This window comes from Phocoena sinus, chromosome 12 (assembly GCF_008692025.1).
Source record: "Phocoena sinus isolate mPhoSin1 chromosome 12, mPhoSin1.pri, whole genome shotgun sequence".
NCBI classification, from domain to species: domain Eukaryota; kingdom Metazoa; phylum Chordata; class Mammalia; order Artiodactyla; family Phocoenidae; genus Phocoena; species Phocoena sinus.
In genome coordinates, this window is record NC_045774.1 from 2,275,331 (window position 1) to 2,302,779 (window position 27,449).

General features: G+C 43.5%; 1 protein-coding gene across 3 annotated transcripts; it reads right to left on the minus strand.

Moving 5' to 3' along the window:
- On the minus strand, positions 1–27,198 carry CEP43 (centrosomal protein 43). Of its 3 annotated transcripts, XR_004352553.1 has the most exons (14): positions 26,982–27,198; positions 26,214–26,267; positions 23,987–24,041; positions 23,419–23,507; positions 22,829–22,966; positions 20,421–20,501; positions 17,965–18,024; positions 9,999–10,225; positions 7,869–7,981; positions 6,363–6,431; positions 4,930–4,969; positions 3,984–4,080; positions 1,622–2,420; positions 1–1,113 (listed from the first exon to the last, which is right to left on the minus strand). XR_004352553.1 is itself a non-coding variant. In XM_032651469.1 (13 exons), exons 1-13 carry the CDS (start codon positions 27,081–27,083, stop codon positions 2,346–2,348), a joined length of 1,200 nt encoding a protein of 399 aa, XP_032507360.1. In that variant the 5' UTR covers positions 27,084–27,198; the 3' UTR covers positions 1–2,345. The 3 variants fall into 3 exon arrangements, 2 of the variants coding, with proteins under 2 accessions (XP_032507360.1, XP_032507361.1); XM_032651469.1 differs by having other exon boundaries at positions 1–2,420; XM_032651470.1 differs by lacking the exons at positions 1–1,113; positions 17,965–18,024 and having other exon boundaries at positions 2,225–2,420; positions 26,982–27,181.
- Positions 27,199–27,449: the final 251 nt, after the last annotated feature.

Below are 27,449 nucleotides of genomic sequence, written 5' to 3' on the forward strand. Positions count from 1 at the left end.
CATCAATAAAACGAGACTTTTATTGACATCTGACACACAAAGAAACATCTGAAAAACTCCACCGTACAATACAGGTTTTACCATAAAAACGTATTTCCTGGGTTAATGTTTCAATATGTACTTCTCAACAAAAAGAAAACGCTAATCACCCTCAAAACCTTCTATCTAATCAAGGGACACATGTGGAAACAGAGCTCTTTTTCACAGCTGAATTTTAAGCTATTAAAACTATCGGATCAGATGTATGTATTGCTGATGACAAAGCGAGTCTCATAGTTGGCATTTTCTCCCCATCCTCCCAGATACCATAAAAAGATCAGATTCTGTGGGTAACAGAAAAATGACAGATTTCAGATGCTACTATTCAAAAGTTTTCTGCAAAATTAAAGCGCCACACCCCGATGCTCATTCCATTGAAATGATTTCAAATCACTGCACAGAAATCTAGCTCCTATCAAATAATATCAAAAATAAATCACACATTTGACACAGATTCCAGAGGGCCAGAACAGAACCACAATCTTTATAGAAAATGACTTTTTACAGAGATGACATCCAAGGAAATACATTTTACAGCGAGCACACTGGGGGACTTTTAGCAACAGACGACACCTTCACGCGGCGCTATTTCCTCACATGAAACAAAAAGCCTGACCGAGACTGAGATCACGGCCCACAGACTGAGGGCAGCTTGGCAGAGCGGCTCCCAGGCTGCCCTGGCCCACATTCTGTCCTGCTTCCTCTTGGTGTTCATGGCTCAGCTTCACTTAAATTGTATAAAATCAGATTCTAATGTCACATAACCTTGATCCATACATGATCACTTCCCTTTACATTTCGGAGCCTAGTAAATATTTCTGAAATGTTTAGACTAGTATGCAATGAAAAACTAACATTAGACAAACCACAAAGTCTGTTCACTTCTTGAGATCAATGAATTAGGTCTAATTTGCTCCTTTTATTAATAAAGGTGACAATATAAAGCTTTAATTTAACTGAAATTAAAAAGTACAAAATTTAACACAATCACAGCTTTACTTACATCAACATGAACATGCATGCATCACTTCCAATTGTTCTTTTTGATACTTCAGGATCAGTAATGTCAGCAACCTACATAAATAGCAGCACAATGGATAGAATGTAAACGAGACTGCCTGAAATTCTATCATTGGCTCAACTTTTAAGGGTTACAATGAAACTATGTACAGTGTATAAAGCTTGTCAAACTGGATATGGTCTTAGGCCATTACTACTGTTACAGTCCAATTTGGATTTTAATATAACCAACTTATAGATCTGAAATAAAAGCACTGCTTAATGGTTTCAGATGCATTTTGGTGTTTAATATGTTTCAAGGCATCTTTACAAATAATAAATTATGACTATGACAAGGAGAACCTGTGAATAAAGCTTCTTACATGGACATAGCGTGGCGACTGCAAGTGCTGTCAGAGACAATCCCACGAATCAAAAGTCATAACCACATCTGGATTTTAATCTTTAGAACAAGCAAAACTAAGTAGCACACACGAGTATTTTAATATAACCTTAATGGTCTAACAAACCTTCCAAACGGAAGGAAATATAAAAGAAAGTCAACCTATCAAATGTAACTTACAGTGATGGGCTTCAGGACTGCAGAAATCCCAGGCCACCTGCCAACTACCTGCAGGACCACCTGCTGCCGAACGCGCTGACTGCAGACGGACCACCTGCTGCCGAAGTGCCTGACCCCAGGCGGCTGCCCCACAGGTGCGCACGCGGAGCTTTGGGACCCTACGGCTTTACTGGCGCCTTCGTTACGCGCTTTACACTGGCATTTCACAGACTCGCTCCTCGTAGCGAATTTGAGCGTAATCAACTTCCACAGAGAAGCACGCACCTAAACCAAATTAAGAATACTGAATCTTCCACGCATGGTCTCAAATAGGAGTATTTTGTTTAGTATAATGAAAAGTTAATTTTTTTTTTTTTTTTTTTTTTTTTTTTGCGGTACGCGGGCCTCTCACTGTTGTGGCCTCTCCCGTTGCAGAGCACAGGCTCCGGAAGTGCAGGTGCAGCAGCCATGGCTCCTCACGGGCCCAGCCGCTCCGCGGCACGTGGGATCTTCCCGGACCGGGGCACGAACCCGTGTCCCCTGCATCGGCAGGTGGACTCCCAACCACTGCGCCACAAGGGAAGCCCAACAGTTAATTTTTTTAATATCTGTAATCTTTTTGGAACACAGGCACCAACAGGGAGCAGACATTCCAGCAAAGAGAGATTGTCCAGGATAAAAAAAAAAAGAACTGATCAGAGTCCTTTGTCCCTTTGCCGATTAGAATACTTCCTTCTTTCATCGCCTAGGCAACATCTTCCAGATAATCCGCAACGTCACTGAGCTGGGACACAGTCAGGTCCTGTGTCAGGTCATCAAGCTTCGTTGTTCAAAAGAAAGAAAAGAACTAGTGTCAGGATGCAAGCAGAGTCTTAAACAATGTTTAACATCTACGCTGTAGCTTAAGCGCCGTCTTATGCTCTACAAACTGCTGCAAAGGCAGAAGTCCTCGCCCTCACTTTCTTCTTCCTTTTCTGAGATTTTTTTGAAAGCTGAGGTAACAGCTGAACTCTACACGAACAAGAAGACTGGCTGTTAAAATAACCCATCTGTAGCTCTTTTTGTAACTTTAAAGCAACATTTTCAGGCCTCTTTAGGATGACATAAGGTAAAAAGAGAAAGACAAATTATTACAAACTTATACCGTCTCAGGAATTAGAGAAGGCACGTTATATATTATCACTTAACCTTCAGAACAAGCCTGTGAGGGAGGCATTGACACCTCCTCTCATGAATAAAGAAACTGAGGATTAAAGGTTGCAGCTCGCCTGAGAAAGCACATACATAAAAGAATAGGAACGCGGGCCCAGATTCATTATAAAATGCTGCTTCTCTCAAAGGCCTTCTCCCTACATGACAGTCCTTGACAGCCACAAGCACTTGGAGAGTCTTTCCTCATTCTGGAAAGCAAGGTTCACCTCCAGGCTGTAGCGACCTACAACCTCAAAGGCAGACTCACCCACAGTTTACCGTGGGCACTGACATCTGATCCTGAGATGCTCCCTTACATCTCAGATCTATCATACACCTAGGCATCTTCTGCTCTCTGCCCAAGCAAAGGTCAAATGTGACTCCAAAACGCATGCCTAATTTCACACCCTGACTCCCCGTTTCTGCTGTCTTGTCTCCCTGCCTGCTCAGAACACTCCACACCCCAGTCTCTGCTTCAGCTCCTGCATTCACAGGGCTCTTATATACACACAAACCTTCGATACTGACGTCTCTTAAAAGGACCTCCTGCCTACAGTGTCTACACCCTGAGGTGGTCGATTCTGACTCTCATCCTGACCCACCATGGCCCAGTTACACCCACAGCAATTGAAGCCCCAGTAATAACACGCCAGCATTTCCCAAGCACTCGGTTAACAAAGCAGGCGACAACTGAAAACAATTTTCCGCGTTCATTACAGACGTTCTTTTCAGATTTGGACCAGGAAACTCCGTCATAAACTTTACGGAACTGCTTTCCTCCTCGTTGGTATAATTTTTTTTTTTTTTGGCGTATAATTGCTTCACAACGTTGTGTTAGTTTCTGCCTCACAGCAAAGTGAATCAGCCCTACGCGTACACACATCCCTCCCCCTTAGACCTCCCTCCCCGCCACCCACCCCACCCATCTAGGCCATCGCAGAGCACCGAGCTGAGCTCCCCGTGCTATACAGCAGGTCCCCACTAGCTATCTGTTTTACACATGCTAGTGTATTTACGTCAAACCTAATCTCCCAATTCATCCCACCCTCCCCCCTTCCCCTCCTGTGTCCCACATCTGTTCTCTAAGTCTGCCTTTCTATTCCTGCCCTGCAAAAAGTGTAAAGTTTTGAAGCTTTACAGTAACTCAAGGCAACAGGCACAGACAGCGCTCCACGGGAGAAGCACATCATACTTTATCACTGGTATTGACGTCATCTATTTCCACAGAGAGGTCTTCCTCGATCTCTTCACCAATACTTAGCTCACTTTTTTCTGAGCGATGGCTGGTACTAATTTCAGGGGGAAAAAAAAAGAAAAATAAGAACTTTGAATATAAACATTTAGAGAGAGTAACTAGCATTCTTCAATCTTTCTTTAATTCTTTAAATAAAATAGAATAAACTATTACACATCATTAATTCCATACATCTCATCTCACTTGAGCCTTAAAATAACTCAGCAAGGGCACAGGAATAGTCCAGTCCATTTACCAGATGAGAACACTAAGCTTCATACTAGTGACTATGGTCACAATGGCATGAAAGAAGCAAACCCAGATTTTAAAAATTTCATCTCTCAAAAAACTGTATGTTAGGAAGTAAACACAAATTCTAAATTGGGGGAAAAAAACTATCAGTTACATAAAATTCTCAAACTCTGATTTAAAATTTCTAATCATATCTACAACAAATATTACTTCCAAATTAATTATTAGCCAAGTCATAGGTTATATTTTCTTTACATACATAAAAAAATTACCTAAAACAAAATATTAAGAAATGTCACGTGAATCAGAAAAACCATTTGAGGGGGCAATTTGTTTAAGCCGAATGTAGACAATTCCCCCCACTGAGATCAGAAAGGGGAGAACTAAAGCACTGACAATCCAGTGGCCTAACTGCTTCTGCTGGCTTCTGAGTCGATCCTTCAATGTTACTTCCTTTTCTTATTCTTACCAAGTTCCCTGCACATAATACAGATGTTCTTATTCTAATGTAAAATCAAAAACACGCTTCAAAGTCCAATGTATAATTCTGGATTAACTAAGACTAAAGTAAGCACCAACGTAATTCTGTCATACTTTCCTGTTCAGAAACTGTTTACAATTTAGGTATTTCTTGTCCAACCGTTCTTCTCACCTGTTAAAATCATCAGCATAGTCGTCTTCCTGTCCAGTCCCTGGTAAGTTTAAGAAAAGATACATATGTTATATTTATAGAAATACACCTCACAATTTATCTACAGTTAGACACACATTTCCTTCAAAAACTACACTACTGAATTATATGGCATCATTAAAAAGAACAGCTGGGCTGCAGTTTGGATTTGGGGGAAACTAACCACCCACTCCCCCACCTTCCTCCGGCTTCTGTAGCCAATTCAAGGACAAAATAGTCACTGAAGAGTGGGCTGGAGCCTAACATTAGCCTCTGACTTCCTGGTCACACATACAAGCCTGTCCTGCAAGCCAAATCCGCCCACAACCTGTTTTTCTACAGCCTGCAAGTTAGGAATGGCTTTTACATTTTTCAATGATTGTAAAAATACAAAGAATACTCAGAGACTACGTGTGGCCCACAAAGCCTAAAATACCCATTCTGTCCCTTTACAGGAAGAGTTTGCCAACTCGTGCTTTACACATATGAAGCACCTGTCTGTGAACATGAGTGCCTTTGACTAATACTTTTGTCTCCCCAACTAAACTGTGCTCTAAAGCCTTATTCCTGAAGCGTCAAGGTTCTGAAGGCGGTACGGTGTCCACAAGTGGCCCAGGGCACTCGGAGGCTTCTCCTGCGGCAGGAGTACCGCTCCCGCTGCTGCTCCAGGCCACAGGACGGGGCACAACACCCCAGAGTTCCTGTTACACGTCCATCCCCATCAGACTGACTCCCTGGGGCCCGGACCACGTTCCGCCAGCCCCAGGGAAGCGCCCCTGCCTCGGCACGCACTGTGCTCGCGGTCCGAACGGCAGGCTCTCCCCTCTGCCTGCCCCAGCAGGTCTCGCAGGGCAGTCACTTCCTGGGAGAGGCTCCCCCATCGCCAAGGCTAGGCTAAGTCAAACTACTCCCTGCTTCCGTAAGGCTGCGGCCTGACTCTTCTAACACTCAAAGTACCCGTAAGGCACCTGTTTGACAGCCATCTTCCCGCTAGGTTTAAACCCCACAAGGACAGAATCCGCTGTGGTTACTACTCCCTCCACCCCTGGCCGACACAGTAACCCTGGATACATAAAAACCGTCCAACCATCTGTGCATGAGGTGCTCACGGTAGACTGACTGACACTTCATTTAAGATTTTATTCTAAAAAATAATCGCCTTAGGGCTTCCCTGGTGGCGCAGTGGTTGAGAGTCCGCCTGCCGATGCAGGGGACACGGGTTCGTGCCCCGGTCCGGGAGGATCCCACGTGCGGCGGAGCGGCTGGGCCCGTGAGCCATGGCCGCTGAGCCTGCGCGTCCGGAGCCTGTGCGCCGCGACGGGAGAGGCCACAACAGTGAGAGGCCCGTGTACCGCAAAAAATAATAATAATAATCGCCTTAAAGCAGTCCATACTGCAACTGGAAATCTACTGACCTAAACCAAGTGATCCGATTTTATCATTGACCAATTTAAGATCTTTCAGAATTGTGTTTCCCCTTTTACCTGTGAACAGGAAAAAATAGTCACATTAAATTGACTTTTAGAATATAATAGTCTCTAAACCATGTCAACTTTTTTTTGCAGTACAGGGTTTGTTGATACATCATAACCAAAAACTAAGAAGAAAATTACAAACTGTGATTAATTACACTGCATTATGCATTATTATGCATTACACAATATAATACGCTTACACTACGTATCACACATCCCTTTTTTAACCACACTATTACATATCCTTTTCGTAGCCATACTACTTTCTATTGGAACCTGACCATCAAAATCATTTTCTACCCAACCATCAGATATCAGCCTTCTATAAGAAGCCCTACTGGGTATGAATTCATAGACTACAGTTAATTATTCTCATCGGTTTTATTTTTCCTTTGAACTTCTAAATTTTGCTTCAATTTAATCGCTATTTCATTTACCAAACTTATCTCATTGGTTTTTATTTCTTCAGTGCCCAGTTCTCAAGGCCCTCTCTAAATCATTATTTCCTAGTCAGTATTAAGAGTGACATGATCATGACACTCTGGATTCCTTCACTGAAGGTGACAATACCAAGGGAAAGGAGAAGAAGAGGGAAACTGGGCCGAATTAACAGACTCATGGCTAGTTTACTTTATGTGCCCCAAGAAATCCTACTACAGTGGTATCACATACCACAAAATGGTTAGTAAGTACTACGAGATTATGCAAAACCCCACAGCAATTTCCTAATAAAGATCTACTCAAAGAGGCAGTCTGCCAATTAAATCCTAATTTAATTGGATTAAATTAAATGCTAAACACTCTGCCAATTAAATCCTATATTTACTATGACATAGTGTACAAAGCTCATCTGTATTACATGTTTAAGGCTTTGCTTTTTAAATCCTTGGTCTTGTCACCATCTGTGTGCAGAAGGAGAGCCGTGCCATGTCTAGCTGACAACCCCTACCTCTGCTGCATACAAAAAGATACATCTGATCCAAATCCCTAGAGGGAGAGTAGTAGTTTAACATTCCTACGATGATTACTGTGGTATCTGCAGAATCTATGAAACTAAGTTTTAAAAATTAATTGTAAGTAAATCCTACAGAAGTCAATTTAAATGTCCAGAAAAGAGAGATGGCTTAAAAATTATAGTGCCTATTTATTATAGAAGACGGTTAAAAAGTCAATTTCCTAAAAACATTTCCATGGCATAGGAAAAGCAGAATACAAAACAATATAGAGAATAGGCCCATGCTCAAAAGAAATTTTAAAAATAAAATATTAACAGGAAATATCACTGAGTAGTAAAATTATGGGCTATTTTTATGATTTTACATATATTTTCCTGAAAAAATATACGATGATCATACACTACTTAATTAATTAGAGAAAAAAATATCATCAGCATTCAAAGTCCACGTCTTCAGAAGTCAGCAAACCTAGGGACTTCCAGACACTCACTTTCAGAGTCTTTCAATGAGGGAGCTCCAGTAAGGGAGCTGAGTCCACTTTTTAAGGGGGGGGCGTCCGAGAGCGATGAAAGGCTTCCTACTTGCTTACTAGGTTCACTTCTCCTAGCAAGAAACAAGTGTACAGTTAAATGGGATTCTTACATTCTGCCATTAAAACACAAGCAGCTTGAATATATCTTGTAGGCAACACAGGAGCTGGGAAATAAAGAATATACATTTCACAGATTCAAAATCATGAAGTACACCTGGCAAGGCAAAACAGACTAAGAATCACTGCAGATTCGCGCAGGAAGTTCCCCCTCTCTAGAACTGCGTGCGACGTCTCACAAATTAAACCGCTCCGCTTCATGGGCTTCACTGTCGGGGATTTTATCGGAAGCCCCTTCCGTGGCCCAGAGATGCAGGCAAGCGACAGCGCAGAAGCTGACGAGCACAGCACGACAGCCCAGACGTGCCCCGGAGAGCGGGCCGCAAATGACGCCACCAGCTGACCTCAGCACACAGCCCTGACCGCCAGCCTGCAGCGGACGCGGGGCAGTGCCCAGCAGCCCGCAGGCTCGCCCTCCGGCCCGGCGCCCTCTCACCTCCTCCGGCGCCGGCACGGAGGTGCAGCATTCCAGGAATTCCCCCCTCCCGCTCTTACTTCGTTCATCTTTCCTCTTTAAAACCGGATCATTCTCATCGACACACGCACGCGCTACTGTTCTTCGCAGTTTAACATTTCTAGCCCCACGCCCGCTCTCCAGCCACCGCGCATCCCTCTGCACCCTGTACAGGAAAACTCATCAGGAAATCATTCTGCCACATACAGTCCTCTCGCCTCAGGCTTTCCTGAACCCACGCTAACCCTTTAACACTGCCCCAGGGCCGCCCGCGAGGGGCATCGGGGCTAAGTGCAAAGGGCGACTTTCAGCAGAACTTAACTCGGCTGCTCACTTGGGCCTCCTCCTCCAAGGACGCCTCTCCCTCCGGTTCTCTGGGTCCCCTTCCCGCTGCAGTGCCCCTTCCTTGGTGATCTCTTCCAGTCTCCCGGCTGTGACCTCAGCCAAGACTGATGACTCCCTAATCGTCACCTCTAGCCCAGACCTCTCCCTGAATGCCCACACCCACACCCGAAAACAGGCTTCACCTTTCCACTGACAACCTTCTTGAACTCGCTGGTCGAGAGTGAGCTCTGGACCGCCGCGCGGCTCACCTGCGCGATCCAGCCTCGCTCCCCCTGCTCTTCACCTCGATCAGTTGGAAAAACTCCTAGTTACTCAGCCTGGGAAGAACCCTGGAGCTGCCCTTGATATTGCTTTTCCTCTCGCACACTTACCAGCAAATCCTTTTGGATCCAAACTCAATACATCCCCTACTGCCTATTGCTCACCACTTCCGCCATCACCCCTCACCTGGAAAACCCTAAGAGCTTCCCGCCTGGAGACCCAGCATCCGGGGGGCCCCGTCACCGCGCAAGTCGGAGCAGTCACGCTGCTGCTCACAGCCCGGGGCTTCCGGGCCCCTCGGGTTCAGGCCAAGCCCTGCGGTGGCCCCGGCCCCTGGCCCGACTCCACCTCCTGCAAGCTCCTCGGACCCACCGCACCACTCCCCTCCGCCTGTGCAGGGCTCCGGAAGCCCAGCTCAACGCCTGGCCTGCTCTCCCCTCCGTAAGCTCGCCCTTGAGGTGAGGCCTTCTCCGACAGCTACTGAGCACCGGCCGCCCTCCACACCCACACTCCCGCCCTCCGCCGTTCCGTTCTCTCAGTTCCTGTAACACGGGCTGCATCTACGCGACACAGCACCTGGGGACTCCTAACTTATTGCTGCTGCCGTCCAGAGTATGAGCTCCCGGAAGCAGAGATTTTGCCTGCTCCATCACTGTTGCACCTGTACCTGAAACGGTACCTGGCAAACGGCAGGCACTCAGTACAAACCTACCTGCTGAAATCATTAACATCTAGGTCCTTCAAAACTTGGAACTGTTTGACAACATAAAAGGCTTTAATGACACAAAATCAGACTTACAAATTCACTAATTACAGAACCACTGGTAGCTCATTATTTCTTAAACATAAAACATTTAGAAATTCTATTTTTAAGCTGCTAGTCTGATAATATAAAAGCACAGGTTACTCACCAACCATAGGTTTTTTCTGGTTTAGGAATGGGATCATCAAAGAAAGAATCTCCTTCCATATCATCTTCATCTGGACAAGGACCAGCTTTGTCTTTGACATCTAGACTTTTGTTGCTTAACAAGGATCCAATTTTTGTTTCATGGGCCAGTAAGTGAAGACTACTTTTGCTCTTTGGTTCTGATGATGAGATACTGGTATCACTCTGACTAGCGTCATTGCTGGCCTTCTAGAAAAAGAGAGGGAAAGAGAAAAGGTCTCCTTGGCGAAATAAAACTTTAATAAGACATCTTAAATAATAAAAAAAGTCACGTGAACATACGCAGTTCTGTGTATGCACGCGCATACACACGTGGGGTCTTGCAACGGCATGAGGTGCAGTGGGACCCCCCGGACCTACCAGTTCATCCCCAGGCTTCAGAGCATAACTAACTTTTGAAGGGGAAAAACGTCAAACATGTTTGTACCATTCCTCTCCTCCCTCCCTAAATGGCAATACCTTTACCTAGCCCATTTATACACAAACTTTCCCATTTCCTCTTACATATGTATCCCTGCTTCATAAATTACCTTAATATGTTTTCAACTGGAAAATAAAAAGCATTACTAATAAAGGATATAAGGAAGATTAGTCCATCACATAAATGAACCAAGCATTAAAACAAAGTGGTCGTCAATAAAACTAGTTTTCCATCCAGTGCCAAATACAGCGGACATCAAGGTGAAAGATGCCGCCTTTACCGTTCACATTTCTAAAGTAAAGTTTTGCTAGTTTTACCACTGGTCTTTAGACTTTCAGAGTAACTCCCCATTCCACACCTCCCTTCAACGTCCATGGATGCATGTACTGATGTATATGTCTCTATATATCTGAAACCAACATACAAAATCCTCAAGCATTTTTACTCGTCCTACTGATCTGGTGATGTTAGCAGAAAATATACTGCACACTGTATTTCCCTGTTTTCAGGCAGCCCTAACCCTCACAACCTAATTTTATTCTATCCTTGGTCAGATTTCTTTTTGTCTTTAGACACTTCTATGTCAACAACATAAAAATAGTAACAACGAAACCAAAATATCATGATAGTAATAATAAAAGTAGCTAACATTTATGGAAAGTCTTCAAATGCTTCCCACGTGTTACCTCATTTTAATCCTCAAAATAACCTTATGGTGTGAGAGGCAGGTTCTGTTTTCTCTGCAGAAATGGAAAAGGAGATGTAGAGACACTGCAGTCACTTGTCAAGCCAGGGAGTAAAGGCGTCTGATATCAAAGTCTGATTCCAGAGGTTAGCTCTAAAGGCTTATGCTCTGCTATCAGGTTGAGTCATATGAAACTGTAGTTTTTATGGGTTAAAAATGACAGTCTCCCAAGATTCAGCCTTCACACTACACAGAGCAGTGCTGCCTAAGATGCCGCAGCGTGTGAGACGAGCACTCTCCTGAAACACGGGATGTGTAACGTAGTCCATACTCGGCTACTCACTATATCATTGTAAGGAATTTACTGTTCTCAGGCACGAATTTCCTCAAGAATTGCACCACAGTAGTCTTTCCCAAGTCAAATTATTACCAGGAGGTACGAAAAAAGGGATGGGCAGCTGGGGAAAAGTGGTAATAATGCGGGTTAGAAATCACTCAAGGAGACACTAAGGATGACTGCCCTTTCAATCTGTGTATAGACAGGAGGTGCTATGCAGTACGATATACACTTATAGTTTTACACTAATTAGAGGCCATGATTCGTTGACAGAAGGTAAGATATATGCTATACAATTTTTAGGGCCTTGTATAGAGCCATGCATTCCATACGTTATTAATACAGATACATCCATGGTTGTAAAAAGAGATGTCTGGAGAAATAAATACCAAGTTATCGCCCTTTTAGACAACACAGGATATGTTCAAAGAAGCAGACACATTTTCAATTTCCCAATAACTTTCTCGAAGTTTTCCTATTATTATCAATTACAGAGAAGCACCACCCACCTATGTATTTCTTAAGTATGTTCATGCCCGTTATAATTTCTGATTTATAAATATTTTAAAAGTTGATGTATATCTTTTCAAAGGAATATGCATTTGGAAATAAATACCCTGCATTCTTGTGCTGTTTAAACGCATTTATGATGACAGATACTGAGACAGTGAAAGACTGTCTCCTTCAAAACATCCGTGAGAAAATTCAAAAGGACACCTGACATGAAACGGACAAATACAAACGTAAAGCACATCACAGGAAACAATCGTTATTCCAACAAAGTCTCTCCTCCCCGCGAATTCACAGCAACATAATTTAAGTCCATATAATGAACTATCTGAACTTAATAACCAATATAGATCCATGATTATTTTTGACAGGTTTTAGTCTTGCTATGAAACAAAAGACTAGTTTTAGGAAGACAAGTTTCATGGAGTAGCACATTATGATGTTCAACACAATACGTATTTTTCAAAATAATAATTTGTTTTAAAATTATAGCTCTATTTATCTATGGAGTAAAATTAAACTTTAAAAACACGCAATCTGCTTTGGAAGCGCTGTCAAAATCAATTTCTAAATCACATAGGAATGTGTCATCACTTCGTAACTATGGCTCATTTTTTATCAAAAAGACCATTACCTAACCGGGTTAGTAATGAATTCACTAAACTTAATTCCGAATATTTTTTACTGTTAAAAAGAAAATCCACACTAAGAGGAGAAGCATTTATCAAAACATTCTGTAGACTGAAACAAAAGTACTGCAAAACTTTAAGAGCAATTTTCCATGGAGGAAGTCCAAATTTTCTGAGCAACAACAGATCAACTCACGATGCATATACCCTGGGATCTATTTATTTTTTTATTTTTTAGATTTTTAAATGGTAAGTTTAATGATGGAGATACACACGGGGTACAGAGAGACACCAAATACAAACTTAAAAAAAAGGAAGCTTTAAAATGTCTTCTTGGAGGTAAAGATGTCTAAGCTGAGTTTTAAAAATAAACAGAACTTTGAAGACAGGAGTTAAGGACAGGGTATTCTAGGCAGTGGATTAGCTAGAGTAAAGGCACAAAACTGAGAAACAACGGATATGCACCAAGAAACACAGAGCCCAGAACTGCTAAAGTGTGACGTTAAAGCGAGGCTCAGCAGAATAAAGACAGGTCCCAGATCACAGAGATATCTCACGGAGGAGTCATGTTTGCATATTAGAAAGATCACGTGACTACGTAAAAAACAAACTTGAAGAGCCAAAACCCTTAAAAGAGGAGAACAGTTAGGAGGCTGTGTGAGTAAAACTCCAAAAAAAAAGGTACCAGGGATTTAACTAGAACTGTAGAAGCAGCTGGATGCTGTGTGTAAATCCCAACTCTTCTATGTAACTTTACACAAGGCCCTGATCTCCCTATGCTTCCATTTCTTTATCTGTAAAGCTGGCATAATAATGCTGACAAGAATGACACAATATCATTCCATTTTGCCTATGAGGAAACTGACAGCTAGAATAAGGATTAATTAGACGGGACAGTTCAGACAAGTATATACAAGTTAAGTTAGCAGGACTTGGTAATGGATTTAATATGGGAACTGCGAGAGGAGCGAGATTTAAGAATGGCTCCCTGTTTCAGTTTTGGAGACTATCAACTGATACTGAGAACACAGGAAGAAGAATTGGTCTAGTGAAAATAAGGTCTATTTCTCATAACTGAAATTGAAATAGACTGGGATCTGTTTAAAAAACTTTTATCATGGCTTAAGACAATTCTCGTACACAAACTTCAGTTACTTAAGTCTCTATCACCTAGACGTGGACAAATTAAGACTCAGGATAAATCTAAACAGCTAAGATTAAGAATTGTTTAAAATAAAGAAATGCAACCAAAAAAAAAAAATTCCTATGACAATGCCTTAGAATTCATTCCCTGGACAACCTCAGAAGCCTTGGAGGTTATTACGGGTTAAACTGCATCCCCCCAAAAGGTAAGTTGAAGTCCTAACACCCAGTACTTCAGAATGTGCAGTCATTTACAAGTAGGGTCACTACAGATGTAACCAGTTAAGGGGAGGGCACAGTGGAGGCGGGCAGGCCCCTAACTCAATACGCCTGGTGTCCCAACAAAAGAGGACAGGCACACACAGGGAGAAAGCCCCGTCAACATGATGGCAGAGATTGGAGCGATGTGTCTACAAGCCAAGGAGCACCGAGGACTGCTGCGAGCTGCGAGAAGCCGGGAGGGAGGCCGGGAACAGAGTCCCAGCCTCAGAAGGAGGCAATCCCGCAAACACCTTGATCTCAGACTTCCAGCCTCCAGAGCCGTGAGACAGTACACTTCCGCTGTTTCGAGCTACCAACTTTGTGGTGCTTTGTTACAGCTGCCCTAGGAACTAAGAGGTAATTATAATAAAACATAACAAAGTCTTGTCTTTCCAGATAAGGAGGCCTACTGCACAGCACTACAGCAGTCACTTAATTCCTTGGATGGACCCCAGGGCTAATAAGCTTTATGGTAAATTACAGCCAAACTGTAAAGAAGTTCTAGTGTATGTTTAATTTTCTACTAGTATACTTACACATTCAAGATTTCAATCATTTCTAGATTAACAGCAAATCAGCATCATAAAGAAGTTTCACAGAGAAATAACTACCAATTTTCCAGTAGCCAAAAACTGAATTATCAGTAGAATGTCTTAAAAACCTGGAAAAAATAATTTTGTTTTTCTAAACTAAAGGCTTAATCTGCACTGTTCATAACGGAGGAACAGCAAAACCAAAGAAACATCCCCGTTTTGCAAAAGTATTCAAAAATACTTGTGCAATTCTAATTCTCTTCCCCGCCCATACTTCAGCCTGCAGCTCCCCTCCCCGACTCCGCCAAAGACAGTTTGTGACCCATGACTTACTAATGAATTCTTTAGAAAAGTAGTTTTACTACCATTGTATATGTGTGTAAAACACACATATATTTAAAGGTTTAATTTACTTATCTAGAAAGTAAACACTATGGAATTTGAAAACCACAAAACAGACATACAAGCCCCTCTTTCTAAAAACTCAGTTTTTCTAAAGAAAGGCTATCCCTATGCCATATAAACAATCTGTAATTCCCACAGACGCACATGAGAACCAATGTCTGGCTGTGAAATCGGCCTGAAGATTACCCTCTGTCCAGCGGCTCTGCTCTCTTACCCTGTGCAGCCAGCTCGCAGGTTCAGCGGACAAGAAGTCTGGGATCTGAAGCAGAAGGCCTGGCACAATTATGGGTTATGGGCCAAGTGCTGGCATCTTGTTCACCCACGTGCATTCCTTCATTGAGGGGGTGGTGTGTGTGTGTGTGTGTGTGCGCGCGCACGTGTGTGTGTACAGAATAATACTGTTTTGTTCATCTAGAAAACCCTAAGGTGAGACTATACTTTCGGGGATCATTTCTACAGCTCGAAAACCCGAAGGCAACCGCAAAAGATGCGGAAACACACGCTCCCAAACGTACACAACACGTGATCCCCATCAATGCCCTAAATCAACATAAAGCTGGGTTTATCCCAGAATTTTGAAAACAAGGAACAAATTTAGAAATGTCATTTATTAAGAACTTGAAGCAAAAAAACACCTCAACACAAATCAGTTTTAAAACACCTAAAAATCGATTATGAAAAGAAAGGATAACCTTCCATGCTACATTTAATGTGATGATTAAAACAGCTTCGTGTTAAAAACAAATGAAAACATCAAATACCTTATTTAGTTTTTTCAACTGAATGGTAAAAACCTTAGTGGAGCCTACCAAAAGTCTGTTATAATAAATAAAATGCATTTATTTTTTTCAGACAACTAGCACCATGCTTGGTACAACAAAATGGTTCCCACCAAAATAGATTATTACGGATGATACTTTGGAAGTGTTAATGCACATTTAAAATGTTGAACTCGTTAAAGAAATGCCCTCCCATCTAATATTTATGCATCTTGTATTCTAACTCTTCTAGCATCCTTTATTGTCCTACAACAATAACAAAAAGAAACGTAACTTTTATTTTTACTCAAATTAAATTAGTTCAAAACCCTTAGATTTTGCTTTGCATATTAACGGGCTTACAATACTAAGTACAAACCAGTTAAACATGTAACTGATTTTTTAAAGTTCATTTCTGATATGAATATAGCTTCTCTGAAAACCGCCAGAAGTCTCTGAATGAGCGGTTAATACTTGTGCCTTCCCGCAGGCAAAAGAAACGGTAAGACACAGACACTTCCTACTGGGCGCCCTGGGCTACCACTCCCAGCTCTGCCCACCCGAAGGTGCCACTACCTACCCTGTGAACGGCTCCCCCTGGAGCCTGGCTGTGGACAACCCCCATGACCAGATGCAGCTCAGGTTTTGGATTATTAAGATGTTAAGAAAATTAGGATACTAAGGGTACTGGGACCCTGCTGCGTGCACAGGGCAAAAGGTGAAGGCAGAGGGAGGGGGAGCTAACGGCTCCTCTGCTGGGCTGGAAACAGGCAACGCTGGGTACAACACGGACTTCTTATAGACGCAATTTGGAAACAAGAACAGGGAAATAGAATGGAAAAGGTTTCCAAGTTGCTGAGGAAGTGTTTTGGGCTCAGGAATACAATCGTGAAATAAAAGGGGCCCGACGTGCAGCCTGCAGCTCCAGAATAAGGCCTGTGCAGCCTCTTCAGTCACCCGCAGAGCACGTGAGAGGGAGGCGCAGAGGGAGGGCGATGTCTGCACCCTCCCCGCTGCGTCCAGCACACAAAGTGAAATGTGTCCCCTAGTGGCTTTGGTTCTACGTATCAACTTCTTTCAAATGTTTTAACTTCTTTAAAACTCATGACACCAACAAGATTTTTAAAATTTAATATTACGAAATATACTTTAAAATAGTACAAGAAACTGACTTAAAACATCTATAAAAAAATGCTAGCTTATATGCTTAATTATTTTTCTTAAGGTCTGTCTCACGTCTCCAATTTGACCATAAACTGCTTAAGTGAGGACCCATGTTAAATCTGTCTTGCCCCCAGCACTTAACAAAGACTTTCACTATGTAAATGTTCAAACACACTCGAATACATTTAAAAACATCTTCTCATGTAGCAGTGCATAAAGAATAGTGTGAACAAATATAGTAACAGGAACTTACCATTGAAACCACTAGAACTAAAGCCAGCTAACACAGCAAATACAATTTTTCAAAAGCCTTTAATTTTGGAAGCCCTCAACTTAGTGAAAAAATCTACACATAAACCTACAGGCTCGACAAGGACTAGCGATATTCTCACAATTGAACGTTAAATAACTTGATCTTATTCTAAATAAGTGTAAGAACTATACAGATAATTAATGCTTCTGAGAACTCCAATACTTAAATTTTATAAGCAGCTCATCTACTAGCTTAGTCGAATTCTCAGATCTCTTGGGAAGGAGAAAAAGCAGCCAAGGCGGTGACACAGCGGCACCCCCATGAGTCTGCTGTGGGGCAGCGCTCAGAAAGTCTAACACGTGCAGGGGCTGACGAGCTGCTCAACACAAACAGAAGTGTCTTGAAGGAAACCAGGGCTGGCCTTTACTCATCGACTGGAACTTATCCAAAAAGTAGTCTGATGTTCTAGTTACCTCAGATAAAAATCATAATGTTAAGAATACATAGGTGACCATCCATTCAAGAGGAAAGTAAGTATCTTCAACTTGTTTTTGTTGCCAAAAAAACAAGGAATTCTCAAAGCAAAACCGAGGGCAGCGTTTTAAAATACAGCACTATGATTTTCACCTGGATAAAAACTGAAAGTCAGACTACCTTTTCTTTTACGTCACCATGACTTTGGCATGTTCTGATCACAGATAAAAGAAAGTGACATTTCGAAGGAAAACGTAACCCTAGGCCAGTGGGAACTCAGCGCCCGAGGAGGCCCGCATGAGGCCGGTGGTCGGCCCGGCCCAGGCCGCTCTCCTCCTCGGCCGCCCCGCGTTACCTTGGCACCAGACTTCCGCCTGCTTGGCTTCTTCTTACCTTGTCCTTTATACCTTGGTATCTGAGCATGAGAATAAAATGACATTTTACCACAAAGTATAAATCTTTAAAAATAAACTAATTCATACCAAACCAATACAGATTCCTATTAGAAAATTTCTTAAAAATGGAAAATCTAACTAATATGCTTCATTTTGAAATCCACTGTTTTAGTCTCTTCTTCACACTCTTCCTAAAGTGGTTCAGCTCACGTTTAATTTCTCCCTCCGACAGTCACGGGGTTCAACGTAGGGACCAGAGCCCCTGCTCAGCTCCCCGTGGGTGGGGACTCACTCCTGTCCCGCTCCGTCCAGCAGCGCGCTAAGAAAGCCAGCCTGCACGCCTCGGCAGCTTCCTCTGAGGCCCGCCCTGGCCTCACCTCTCCTTCCCCGGGAGGACACAAAGCGCGCTTCTAAGGGCCGGGCTGGACCCTGTGCTTGGCCCCAACTTCCCGGAACTCTTAGTGCTCTCCAGACCGATGAGACGCCCTGTAGGCCCTTCGTAGAGCCCCCAAACCACTCAAAGACCTCAGAGAGAGAAGAAAGCGGGCAAGAAAAGGGTGGGGCAAGGGCGGGAATCCCAAATCCAGACCCTGTAGGATGACAGGGGAACTGCGGTCTAACTGCCAAAAGAATGCCTTGTCTTAAAACAGACCCCATCCAGCCCCACTAGAGACGGGCCACGGTGATCGGAAGTGCTCACCGCGCCCGCGGGCCGATGATGCGACTGAGAGCCCAGGCAAGGCTGAAAACTATCGGAAGGTGGCAGAAGCAGGGACCACCTGGAGACACCTTAAAAATCACCATCACTTCTCTGTATTTAGAGCAACATTTCCTGACTTAAAACTTAAGATTCCCTTGATAATTCTCATGATAGAGCTTAAAACTCTTTTTATGTAGAGAGCATACGGATATGTAAAACAGACATTAACATTTTATCTTGAAGACACACAATATGTGGAAAATTAGTACTGCCAATATGCTTTAGAAAATAATACGCTAAAAAGAGAACTTCCAAATAACTCAATACTATAGGTATTAATACGTATTTTGGAATATGGTTAATTTTAATCGCTCTAAAGCCAGATATTTTCACAGAAAGCAAACCTTTCTTTTTACTAAGGCTCTTATATCTGGCACTTAATTTGAAGTGAATTTTAGATTCACTCACGACCTTGTTCTCCCTGTACAGCAGGTTCCAGCCTCCAATGAGCATCACGGGAAAATGCTTCCACGACCAACCGACCCTATTAGGAAAGGCTAACTAGGCCTCGGGAAAAAGAACAGCTACCAGCAGCATGAGAGCCTCGTTCCCAAGGCACAGCACTCCTCTGATTTCTAAATCTAAAAAATAAAAAGGAGCAACAAAATCAAAGAACCAGCAATAAACAGCAACAGGAACCATTCACTGGTGTCTACGCCCAGGCATCTGGAAAAGCAAGGAACCTAGCAGCACAACTGCTGCCCTCCAGACGTTCACCTAATTTAAAAAGACACAACTTGTATCTACGAATAACACAGCACCAGGAGCCACCTTGGGGATGTACTCCACAGCACCTCTCCAAACAGAAGTCAGAGGAAGTCACACAACACAATCAGACCCAAGCCCGCCCTGGGGTAAGATGGGCTGGTTCATCCACCGTGCTGTGTTCAGCCAGGCCAGGCCACCACCTTTCTATCCATTCCTCCTATTACAGAGAGCCTTGATTTTAAATTCAAGTGTTCCACACAATTGTTTTCTCCGTTAATCCAAATCCCTGAAATCAGAAGGCCTTAACTTTAACAGCTCATACCAATATAACCAGAGTGCACAGACTTTTTATAAATCCTTAAAATATCTCATTAGTATAAAAAAATCATGGTCATTTACAATTCCAAGTCTACAGTATTCAACACAACAATTCTATATGCTGGAGCCTGGTATTCTCAAATTACAGCAATTTATAACTGAAAAGTAAATTTCCTTGTTAATTGAAGGACAAAACGCTCAAAGTACCAAATGAATCCAAATATCCTACAATTCTGTTATTTAACACCATATTTCTTTCTACGATACAATATTCAAAACAATATCAAAGCAAAAGAATTTTCAAAAGTTAAAAAAAAATTTTTTTTAGTAAATTCAGTATTTTAAAAATGGAAAGTATAGTACTGAGATCAAAATCTCATGTGGCTCAACATATAAATTGTTGATAAAAAAATTTAAGAGCATATTTACATGGCATTTTACAAAACCTATTGTCTTGCATAATGGTCCCAAAGGAGCTTATTCAAGTTTTAGAAGACTCTCTAAATAAATCAATAAATAAACATTAAAATATATACTTCATCAAAGACAAAAAAGCACTTCAACAACAACAAAACTTGTAACAAGAGTAGAGACAGAAAGCAGAGCCCCGTGGAGCCTTAGCCCACTCACCTTACTGGGAAGAGTGTGTGCACTTGTTTTTCCTTCTGGTGACTTTGGTGGAGAATGTACATCAGATAGATCTAGTGCACCCTGTAATATTTCACAGTTTAAAATTAAAACATTTAAAAATAAAGCATGAACATACCAATTACACCTCAACAGAATATCAGCATTTAAAACCACTATACAATATTGGCACTTTTATTTCTTCCTATTAATATAAATATCCTCATTAGATTTTCTTCAAATTTTACCAAAACACAAAGCAAACAGATTTGTGATTCTAATTACCTGCTGAGTATTTCACCCAAACACCTTGAACAGGCTATACTCAGGCCACATTTAAACATGCCCCCAAGCTTCCTTTCCAGAGTTATTTAACTTTGCTTCTCACTTTGCTTTCTTCTCACTTTGCTTTCCCAACTCGCCACACTAACACTGTCCGGCGATTCTCAAAGATCTACTCTTTCTACCTTCCCTTGACTTGCTTCCTTACTTCACTGTCTCAAAAAAAAAAAAAAAAAAAAAACAACTAGCAACTCTCATAAAAACAGGAGTACATTCCAAAAGTGGCTCCTGGTGCTGCGTTATTCATAGATATAAGCGACTCTCATAAAAACAGGTAACTGAGTGGGGGGGGGTGGGATGAACTGGGAGATTAGGATTGACATGTACACACTAATACGTATAAAATGGATAACTAATATGAACCTGCTGTCTAAAAGAAATAATAAAATTAAATTTAAAAAACAAAACAGGTAACTATTACAACTATGCGGGATGAGGCACTAAATTACAGGGGCTGCCAAGAGGGAGTAAGTAAAAACAAGAGAAAACGTCCCCGAAGTCAGAGTCAAGAGAACATGGATGGTGGGGCTTCCCTGGTGGTGCAGTGGGTAAGAATCTGCCTGCCAATGCAGGGGACACGGGTTCGAGCCCCGGTCCAGGAAGATCCCACATGCTGCGGAGCAACTAAGCCCGTGAGCCACAACTACTAAGCCTGCGCTCTAGAGCCCGCAAGCCACAACTACTGAAGCATGTGTGCCTAGAGCCCGTGCTCCGCAACAAAAGAAGCCTCCACAATGAGAAGCCCGCGAACCGCAACAAAGAATATCCCCCACTCGCTGCAAGTAGAGAAAGCCTGCACGCAGCAAAGAAGACCCAACACAGCCAATAAATAAATTTACTAAAAAAAAAAAAAAAAGAGAACATGGATGGTAACATTGCACAGCTAGGTATGGGAGAGGATGTACCATTTCAGGTGCAAAATAGATGAGAAAAGGGGGAAGGCAAGAAAGCAAAAGCCACTTCACAGGTAAGCTCCACCTGGCCTAAGCACAAGGTTGCACGTTTCAAAAAAAGGCATAAGGCTAGAGAGCAGGTGGGTGCCACGTCACGCAGGATTTTCAAGCTGAGGAACCTGGAGATTATTCAGTCGCCATTACATAGTCACTGTAATGTTTAAAGAGGAAAGAAATAGAGAAAGAGCTCAATTAATTCAGCAATCATGAATAGAAAAGACTGAAAAGATGTGGGCATAGCAACCTGGTTTTTAAGGGGGGGTTAAAATGCACTTTTGGTAAAAGCTTCACTGGGTTCAGTGGGCTAATCCACATCTAGTTTTCTTTTCCAGCATCACAAGTCCAAAGTCCATTACCTTCCACATTCCTACAGACCAACCTGACCTAAAAGCACACATTTGACCAGGTATCTAGAACAGTCACGATGTTGTCTACATCCACGAAACAGTATCTTTATGTAAAACTAGTGTTTGTAAAGGAAATCAGACCACTAATCTCATTAGCACGATTTCTAAAAAGAAAGGATAAGAAAAACAATGGCTAATCAAAAAAACCAAGTATGAAAATGTTTAGAAACTGCAAAATCAACAGCTTAAAGTTTTAAGCCTAGTTTAAAAAAGCCTTTAAGTTCAAAAAATTGTTAACTAATCTATAATTCAGCCTTTCTACGTTTAAAAATAGTAGTAAAAGTAACAACCAACAACTGAGTGTTCTCAGCATTTCACATGCACTAACTCACGCGTGGACTAACTCATGCTTTTAAGCCCCATGACGCCTGCAACGAAGGCTACCATCCCATCTACAAAGGAGGACCAAGGCCGGAGGCTAGTTAGTGGAGGAGCTGGGATTGGCTCCACACAGCCCAGCCCCTGAACTCCCTGATCTGAGCATCGCTCCCCAGGACAGGTGCGGCAGCAGCCTCAGAGCTACCGCATCTCCAATTTTCATCAAAACGTGCATTTATACAATCTCTGAGTACATCTTCTTTTGTTTTGAAGGAATAACCTCTTTTTATTTAAACCCGACTCATTACGTAGGCACTAATCTGCGTGGTCGCACTGGACAGGCAACGACTGGAAAACAGAAACAGGTAACAAAGGGCAGGACTGTACTTACTTCCCCACTGGTTGGCCCTTTTTCTTTCTGTTGACAGCGTCTGATCACTTCTAATAATAAGGGTCCACCCACCGTACCTTCTGCTTCAATAATTCCTAAATCTCGGGCTAAATTCTCTCGACCTTCGAGACCTTGAAACTGGGAAAGAAATAAGATATAAAGAAGTATAAATGCACCAAAATATAGAAAAGTTATTTTCAGAGATTAAAGAAAAATATTTTCAGAACTTAAAGACATCTCTAAACTCAAAGAGGCCATTTTTCTAAGGAATGAAACATCCATTTTTAAGAATTATATATTTCTTTTACCAAGTCTCTGCATTCAAAGTCTCCATTACCAGGTATAGGCTTAGAGCAGAACAAGTTAACTCTATAACAACACTTCTGTCAAGTTATGTGAAGCAGGGACACTGATGCCAGCTATCTGACAGTTCAGATGGCTTTTGAGAAAAAGATAATCAACTATAAAATATAATCTTTATGCAAGATTAAACTAATTAAGTTGTCAAATTTTGTTAACTTTCAGCTTGTAATGAACCCATCTGTATCAAAGGCAGTTTCAGAGACAGACGTAAAAAGCATCATTCTTACTGTGCTAGTTTCAGGTTGAAAAACAGCCAAGGTAAAATCAAGATTGAAAAACTGAAGAAATTCGGCAACGAGACTAGCCACCAGCCGGCCTGCAAAGAGCAAAAGAGAAGGTGGGAGAGGGTCTTTAGGAACCCGAGGCCTCCTCACTGACACTGGAAGTAAGAGAACTACAGTAAAGGGAGAAAAGAAGTTTCTCAATGTTTCAAAGTGCAAATTTCTTCTCTTGAATAATACAATGAAGTGATGAACATCTCAGTTCCGCCATTTCCGCATTAGGACCATTGGTCTGGAACTATCAGTAACACAATGTGACATTTCATAAATGGATGAGTGTTTTGCTTTTCACAGGAAAATCAGCTTTTCACAATAAAATTGGCTGTAACCAACAATTTCCCATGACCACTGATATTTAATGGCAAATCAGTTGTACAATAATATACAATTTAAAATGAGAACCTAGAAGAATCAGATACTTCAAAAACTAATCTGAAATTCCTCATTTCTCCCAAATGGAGTCAAGATTTGAAAATTCAGAGACAGACAAAATAAACAACAACAAACATCTTACCATCTTTCGTATTTAAAAACTTTTTCAGGCTCTCATTGACTAAAGGAGTTTTGTTCTGTTAAAAAATGAAACATTTTAAGTGTTATACATTTATCCCCAAATGACTACAAAATGTAGACTAAAGTTTAATTTTTTGGCAAAGATACTAAGTTAAATACTGTCACTCACAAAATGATGGCTAAACCCATTCTATAACTACTGATTACTACAGGAACTACTTTTTGCTAAGGTAAGGACTGAGACAGGTAAGGACTGAGATATACTCAATTAGGAGATTCTTCTTGACAGCAGCAAAAGAAATTACTTAGGTGTAGTAGTGATGGATTTAAGATGTTAATGAATTAGAGGGTGCCTGGAGCACAAGGAAAGGTATAAGACAGACACAGTCTTTCAAAACTGAGGGAAAAAGTTGCAGAGGTATTAAAAAGCAGAACATGAGTCAAGGGAATCAGTTTTCTCCTTGAGAGAGATGTAAACATGTTTCCATGCTCAACAGAAGAGCCAGCAGAAAGGGAGAGGCCAAAGATTAACAGCGTATAGCAGAGGCACTGACCGTAACACCTAGAAGGTAAGACCCAGAGAAAGTGATTATTCTTGGACAAGATAGAGTCGCCTCTACTAAAGCAGGAAGGAACGAGAAACAGATGAACACAGATGCAGGGGAGCTTTTTCTGAGATGAGTGACAGATTGTGGGGGAGGACACAAAAAGTTAGGATCTGATGCTTCTATTATCTAGTGAAGCGAGAGACAAGACCGTCTGTCAACAGTGAAGGAATCAGGTGATGTAGGAGGCTAACGTGAAGGCGAAGTGGGAGCTGCTGAGCAGAGACGAGAATCAGGGTCAGCAGCTCAGGGCCTCAGAGGCTGGAACCGCCAACCCGGGAACATGAGCAGTCCAGCGCGGGGACCGCTCGAGCGCAGACGGACACAAACGGGGAGGGGCGTTAATCGGCTCAACTAAATGACCCTTAAGATTTTTCCCCAAATCAAGTATGGCTGGAAGGCAAGGTAGTGAGGATTTTTTTTTTTTTTTTTTTTTTTTTTTTGCGGTACGCGAGCCTCTCACTGTTGTGGCCTCTCCCGTTGCGGAGCACAGGCTCCGGACTCGCAGGCTCAGCGGCCATGGCTCATGGGCGCAGCCGCTCCGGGGCATGTGGGATCTTCCCGGACCGGGGCACAAACCCGTGTCCCCTGCATCGGCAGGCGGACTCTCAACCACTGCACCACCAGGGAAGCCCGAGGTAGTGAGGATTTTTGAGATATGGACCATGGGGTCCAGACCAGCTAAGAACAAGAGGCAGCTAAGAGAAGACATGTCTGGAAAAACACAGAAGTGAAAATCTTCATGAAGTGAAAGAGGAGCAAGGCATCTCGGTCTAAAGTGAGAAGGAGAAGAGGCTGATTTGTCACAGAGGAAGGTGAAGGCCTTGATTATGGAGTAACACTTGCTGACGGCAGGTTCCAGGATATTCACTCAAGATGGTGGCAGGACGTGCCGTAGAGAGAAAAAACTAAATACACTTATACAGAGAGAAGTGACAGGACCTTTGACATAAGAAACAGTACATGATTTTAAAATAACTGGGTGGGGCTTCCCCGGTGGCGCAGTGGTTGAGAGTCCGCCTGCCGATGCAGCGGACGCGGGTTTGTGCCCCGGTCCGGGAAGATCCCACATGCCCCGGAGCGGCTGCGCCCATGAGCCATGGCCGCTGAGCCTGCGCGTCCGGAGCCTGTGCTCCGCAGCGGGAGAGGCCACAACAGCTAGAGGCCCGTGTACCGCAAAAATAAATAAATAATAAAATGAAATAAAATAACTGGGTGACCGGATAACTTGGAGAAAAGCTGCATACGATATTCCTCCCACCTGGTGGGGATTCACAGTGCATATTAGCATATCAAAGGTTCTAAGGGGTCCCGCAGTAAACCCACTTACTGTGAAACCGTTTCTTCAGGTGTTCTGGATTTCCCCTAGGGAAAGACATCTATGAGATTTACTATTGGCCTCAGAGTTGTGGTGCCTTAACTTTCTTTAGATTACTCCAAACCTCTAAAATATACATGAAAAGAGAATAATCTTGACCCTCTCCCAACAGTAAAGAAGTTTAATCCTTAGTTCAAAATTGTCCCTGGCTACACACTCCTCTAAACACTGTTTTAGAGTGGCTTTTAAGTAATTAGAAATTAAACATAAACGAATACAGTCATTAAACTTTGTAGATTTCGTACCTCTACTTTTTCTTGCTCCTCTAGCGCTAAAAACACAGCTGCTCGGAGTTCAGCCTTGAAAAAAAGCGGGGGGCAGGGGTAAAGGAACAAAAATGATCTCAGGACATTTTCAGGACAAGAAGCTCACCAGCTGAAATTTCAAAAGGCAAAAGAAAAACTAGCAAGATGATAACGCTCAGCAGGCAGGTGCAAAGAGAGACCAGAAGGCGTCCCGAGACGTCCTGACGAAGGGGCGCAAGCTCTCTGTGCCCCGTGCCCACCGTCTGTCCCTCTGGCACTGTCAGCACCCATCACTCTGGCTGCGATCCTGATTTCCGGTCCTTCGTGACGCCCATCGGTCGCGTCAAGGTTGCAAAGTACACTCCGAGAAGCAGCCCGCCACCCGCTCGTCACCGCCAGCGGGAGGGGCTCGCTGCCCAGCAGCAGAGGCCAGGGGCGGGGGAGACCCAGGGGCGGGGGAGACCCAGGGGCGGGGAGCAACTCGACCACCGGGCCTGGAACGGGACCAGAGTGGGTAGCGGGCGACTCGACCACCGGACGCCGCGGTCGGCCTCCTCCGACGAAGGCTGGCCGGGCCCCCCCCGACCCGCTCGCCGCCGCGCGGCCCGGAAGCTCCCCGGGAGAGACCCTCGACCCGAGCGCGGACCGCCCCGAGGTGGCCCGCGAGCTCGGACCTCAGCCCAGGCGGCCCGCCGGATGCGTCCCTTGCCCCTTTGTGACGCCCGCGGCCGGCCTCCCCTCCACCGGCCCCCCGGCCTCCCGCCCAACCTTGATGCGGTTCAGGACCCCGCTGTTCTCCAGCGTCTGCACCAGCAGGTCCCGCAGCTCCGTGTCCTCCTCCGCCACCACCGCGGCCGCCGTCGCCGCCATCTTGCTTCTCCAAGACAACCGCCCAAGCCGCGCCGACGGCCGACGGTTGCCGCAGCCCGCACGGCGCGCGGCAACACGGGTCAGCCCACGCTCCCGGCGCCGGCGCGCAGCCAGCCGTCACGCAGGGGCGGGGCCTCGGGCGCGGGGCGGGGCCTCGGGCGTCTCCGGAGGCGGGGGCTTTGGGGGCGGTGGGCGAAGCGGAGGAGGTTCGGGTGGCCGGTAAAAGCCAAAGCTGATACCAAGTCATCTGAGTGCTGACAGCTGGAGGCTGACCCGGGTGCAGAAAAGGTTCAGCTGAAAGGCATATGCGAGCTGCCTACAGACCTGCTGTACCCCTAATATCGTGAACGCTGCTGAGTGCTTTCA

Coding starts and splice junctions, on each gene's coding strand:
- CEP43 (XM_032651469.1), bottom strand. CDS start 27,083: ATGGCGGCGACGGCGGCCGCGGTGGTGGCGGAGGAGGACACGGAGCTG. Junction 26,268..26,981: donor GGGTCCTGAACCGCATCAAG/GTTGGGCGGGAG, acceptor CTTTTTTTCAAG/GCTGAACTCCGAGCAGCTGT. Junction 20,502..22,828: donor AAGGGCCAACCAGTGGGGAA/GTAAGTACAGTC, acceptor GAAATATTACAG/GGTGCACTAGATCTATCTGA.